Genomic DNA, 5248 nt, shown 5'->3' with positions numbered 1-5248 from the left:
AAAAAAAAAATGGAAAATAGATGTGGAATAAGAATTGACTTGTTTCTCCTTACATTTCTATAAACACAATTTTATTTGTTATAATGTGGGAAAATAAATTTAAATTAAAGTTAAAATTATAAAATAATAAATAGACAAACTAAATACAAGAAAGTAATAATAATAATTCAAAATTTGTATTTATTTTAAAATTATTTTATATAATTTTCAAATTTAAATTATCATGTAAATATATATTTTATCATATAGATATCTATGTCATTTTATATACTTCGAATTTTCTCTCTCTTTTCTGTTGATCGAAACATATATATATGCACACACTTTCCTCGTTATTTTCTCTTCTCTTCATTTTCTCTCTTTCCTTTCTTTTTTTCTCATCTTCTTTGCTCAACCAAGCAAAACATTAATCTCCTCTCAAATTAAAATAAATTAAGGAATGTCATGTATCAATGATTAGTGATTAATAATTTAATCAATGCTGTAATATTCAGATTTAGACATTGCCAATAGCTAAATATTTCTAATAGATTTACATGCTACAGGGCATGATGCTAGTAATCTCTCATACCAAAAATGCAAAATCAAAAGATGTATTAACATATTAGACAAAATGACTCTCACCAAAAGCTCAACATAATTTCTCTCAACAAAGCATGGACCTAAGGATGGGTGCCATAAATTGGCTGTGCGCAACTTGGTATAAACCAGTGAATGGGAAGTCCATTTGCAACATCAACAGATAGCTTCAGCAGCCATCTTCTCTCGGACTGCTTTGTAACATTGGAGACTGCAAAGAGGAAGCTTTGATTTTGAATCGCGATACTTGTAAGGGTTGGGACATGACGGACCGGCACATCTCTCCCGTGATGGAGGATAACTGAGACAATACCAAATGATAATCATTAGCATTAAGGGAATTTTGGTGTGTTTAAAAACAAACTTGAAATCTATGAGTATCTAACTTCTGATAAAGATTTGTTGTCAGTTCATGGAAACAGCTAAAGGAAATTCATTGAAATTAAATTTCAAGGACGCAAAAACCACCTGGCGTTTGATGTTCCTATCAGAATTCTATCTCAAGCTTTAATGTCAAGAGACCAGTGCTCAAAGCAAAAGAAACAACAACTAGGATGAAACATATGATACTATTGTGTCCAATCATATAACATCAGTGGGAAACCAAAGAAAAGTAAATGAATAATTCATTAAATCCAAGCTCATCAATTTCTTTCATCTTCTTTCCCTTTTTGCATTTTATTTACCAAACATATCTAAATAGCTTTGAGAAAAACAATCAAACTGGTTCCATATGTCAAAGCAAAGGACAGTACCTGCACGGTTTTGAATTGAATATACTAGGGAGGCCCATTTCATCAGGAAATGTCACAACTGTACCATTAGGACTCATCACATATCTAATAGTGTTTGATGCAAGCATTTGTGCATTGGCTGCCCTCTGCAAATAATAATAGAAGACAAATGACAGGTGTTAAACACACACACACACACATACAAATATACGAATAGACAGTTAGGCACATATAAACACAGATTGTTTGAACTAAGCAAAACCTGAGCCAATTCTTCTTGGCGTTTCTTCATTTTCTCTTCCCGCTTCTTCCTACTAGAATCTTGACCAAGAATTTTTCTTATAGCTTCAGCCTACAAAAATGTGAAATATGTACAATGGCATCAAGGATTTAATGTAAATTTATACATAACAAAAGAAAAAAGCAGTAATTTGGAGAGAACACTAGCCTCAGACTCCCGGGCAGCCTTCTCATTTTGCATTTTACGCCTCTGGGCAGCCTCAGCTTTCTTTAGTTGCTGCTCCACTTCTGTAAGCTTCTCCTTTTGCTCTGTATTCAAGATATACCATAACATTATGAATTGAGCCACATTACTAGTGCATCACATCGAACAGATAAAAGAAAATTAAGTAAATACTCACTTCTAGGCGGGGCAGGTGGTAATCCATTGGGGAACTCAATTAAACTTGAACCAGGTGCAGAGGCATCTTTGCTGGATTGAAGAGCCCGTTGACGTGTAGTTAGAGTTATTTCCCTTTTACTGTCCATCAAAACATCAACAGATTCCTTCCTCTGTTTTTTCTTTTTCTTATCCTCAACCTCAACATCAGACCCAGACTCATCCTCTTCCTCATAATCCACATCCTCATACACTCTATCTGGTCTAAACCTTTTCTTCCCATCTTTGCTTGATTTTGTTGAGGCTGCATTTTCCATGCTAGAAAGCTTTTTATGTTTCTTGCCTAATTCCTCTTCATCTCTATATACAGCAGAAACTTTTGATGTTTTCAGCTTTTCCAGATAACGAATCTCATCATCCTCATCATCCTCATCACCAAATTCGTCGTCAAGTACACGCCTCTTTGGTACTCGCTTGCTCTTCCGGACTGATTCAGACTTGTCTCCTTGCTTGCTTAATTTATTTTTTCCAGATAACCTCCCAATTAATGAGTCCTGACTTGAGAAATCCTTCCACGGCAGGCCTTGCAGGCCACTTCTCTTATCCAAGGGAGACTGGTTATCATCTGAATTGCTCTGCAATAATACAATCGAAGGAAGTCATCAATTGGGATTTTTCAATTAAAAAAAAATCAGCTATAAGAGCAAGAAATCTAAATGACAAATAATCTTTCACAAAAGAGAGATAAGAAGTATATCAGCAAGTTATTGCAGATAAGCAATAGATATGTCTATATATCTAGACAAAAACATTGCATAATATCTTACCAATTAATGATTCAATCTGAAATATCCAGATATCCCTAGAACCAACACTCATATTAAGAAGAAATATAGCATAGTACTGTATGATAAAGACATAATTGCTGAAGGAAGCTATTATCACATCCAAAGGAAAACTACCTGATGCTTGTGGCGTGATCTAGTGGCATCTGATGATCGAGAGCTCTTTGTAGTTGATCCACTAGCTGAAGTACTGTTTGATGCAGAGTTGGCTTGAATAGTACGTGTAACACCACCAACCTTCAGCTTCACCTTTTTAACACGATTCTCATTCCCTAATGGATCCTGAGAAACACCAAACTGCCCTAAACTCGGACTATCTGGATTACTTCCACCATACATCTCTGCATTTCCCAATTCTGATTCTAAGCTATCCTTTGATTTGCTAGAACCCTTCCAATTAGCTGGAGCAAGAACACCCTCGCTACAGCGTTTGTTTTGTAAGCTGCTTCGCCCAGGCTCATTACTATAAAACACATTGAACCCACCATCCTTATGGGATTTATCGTCTTCAGCATTCTCTTCACTAGAGACCCTGCTAACATCATCTGAAGGGGGTGTTGACGACAAGGGAGACAAGTCGGTACCATCAGGTACAGGCTGCGAATCTGGTCGAGGCCTGCGAGAAGTTTGACTCCTCTTCCTCCTCACAGCATTACTAAGGCCATCAAACCCGGAACCACCAAAATCTTCCATTAAACAGTTGTTGTTATACCAAGCGCAGGTTCTGGTGCACTTTTGTCTCCCACAATAAGAATGATAGCTTAGGTAAAACTACGAAAAGGCACTACAATAACAATATCACCTGCAACAGAATCATATGAAATCATTAACATTACAAATCCCACTCACTTGAAAGCACAAAAATCATACTCCAAAATAAAATTATAAAAAAAAGAAAGAGAGAAAAAAAAAGACCATATTGAAAATTTTTTAGAAATGGGGGAAGAATAGTAAAGAACATGCCAAATTTTAGGGAAACAGCGGTTCGAAATCATCTTTCTCCTCAATTTCCCCCTTTTAATCATAAACCCTAACACAACTAGATAAGGGGAAAAAAGCGAGGGAAAAAATCCTTTCCAACTTTACTTTGGTAAAGGCTTCATAAAATATAAGAACACATTGAATCAAACACAGAAAAATAGGGCAACGGCCTCACACTCTGATTTGAGAAAATCGTTTCTATAGTAACTCAATCCTCTCCCCTCCCAAACCGATAGGCATGGGTACAAAGAAAGGGCTTCCCGAGAAGTTGAGGAAACAGGGTGAGGCTCAGATCAGAGTTTCGAGGCAAAAGAATTGACAAACAAGCACAAACAAGTGTTCTACGATTGTGAAGGAAGGTTAGTGAATTAGGGTTAGGTGAAGGAGGGTTCTTGTTGTTGTTACCTTGAAGATTTCCCAAATTGCGAAGGTGTCTATGATTAAGTATTTGATGCCTCTTGTGGTGCAGGAAAGGTGAACTGTAGCCCAAGTTGGGGTAGAAAGAGGGGCTTTTCTTCATTCTTTGCAAAAATGCGTTGTTAGGAGTTACTGTGTGAAATAGCAATGCCGCCATCGGTGATGCTTCTCTCACCGGAATGCCGAGGCATCAATTTTTTTATTTAATTTAATTTAATTTAACTTTTAGTTTCTATTATAATCAAGTTAAAGGGTTTGGGTGGTTTGTTTCACCTTATTTGTTTAAATAGTTAAATATATAAATTTCTTTAAGTAAACCTTTTTTTGGTTGATTTTTTTGGTTATGGAACATATGAGTGTGTAGTGCTTCGTTATGGGATATAGGGGTGCTATACTATAATGTGGGGCAACTTTTTGTGAATTTTGATGTTAACAATTCCGACCATGTGAATTGTTGTGAAGTAAAATATAAGTGACAAATCGGACAGTCCGATTTGCAAGGAAGAAAATTTTGAATTTTGGACGGTATAAATCGGACCGTCTGTGTTGTTTTTTTTTTTTTTTAGTAATAGAAAAAGCAATTCAGAGTGTTCGAATTGATTATTATAAGATTTTTTTGAACGAATTTGAACAACTTGTAGGGTCCGATTTATGGAAATTTCGGACCGTCCGATTTGTCCTTAACTGATCCCACAAGTTGATAAAACTCACACGCTCTTCATATTTCCGTCTTACCCCAATTCCTTCTCCATAATAAAAATAAAAAGCGCCTTTTTTTTATATAGTTAGTAAATGAACATTAAATTTTATTTATGTCTGATTATTTAAAAGCAATTATATAATTTAATTTTTATGCAATTTAAACATACTTAAAAGATTATGTAAGAGTAAGAGGAGTGTTAGATAGCCAAAAATTAATTACAATATAAAAATATCATATAAAAATTCTCATTTTCTTGGTAAGCAAGTGATATATACCTTCTTATCACTTACTCTCCTTATCACCTACTATTTTTCTGCGTGCTTGGAGTCATTAATGTTCTTTCCAAAATCAATTTCAGTTTCTTTCAAAT

The 5248-nt window shown here is 35.3% G+C and overlaps 1 protein-coding gene across 2 annotated transcripts; it reads right to left on the bottom strand.

Moving 5' to 3' along the window:
- Positions 1-445: 445 nt before the first annotated feature.
- LOC107618616 (uncharacterized) lies at positions 446-4469 on the bottom strand. 2 transcript variants are annotated; one of them, XM_016320724.3, is made up of 7 exons: positions 4164-4469; positions 2895-3579; positions 1955-2567; positions 1762-1862; positions 1576-1665; positions 1335-1459; positions 446-880 (listed from the first exon to the last, which is right to left on the bottom strand). In XM_016320724.3, the coding sequence occupies exons 2-7, from the start codon at positions 3468-3470 to the stop codon at positions 736-738; spliced, it is 1650 nt and encodes a 549-aa protein (XP_016176210.1). In that variant the 5' UTR covers positions 3471-3579; positions 4164-4469; the 3' UTR covers positions 446-735. The 2 variants fall into 2 exon arrangements, with proteins under 2 accessions (XP_016176210.1, XP_016176211.1); XM_016320725.3 differs by having other exon boundaries at positions 3934-4380.
- Between the last annotated feature and the right edge of the window lie 779 nt (positions 4470-5248).

Source organism: Arachis ipaensis, chromosome B9 (genome assembly GCF_059453495.1).
Source record: "Arachis ipaensis isolate K30076 ecotype BB chromosome B9, ASM5945349v1, whole genome shotgun sequence".
Taxonomy (NCBI): domain Eukaryota; kingdom Viridiplantae; phylum Streptophyta; class Magnoliopsida; order Fabales; family Fabaceae; genus Arachis; species Arachis ipaensis.
Note: the sequence above shows the minus strand (reverse complement) of the source record. Positions and strands in the feature narration are given on the sequence as shown.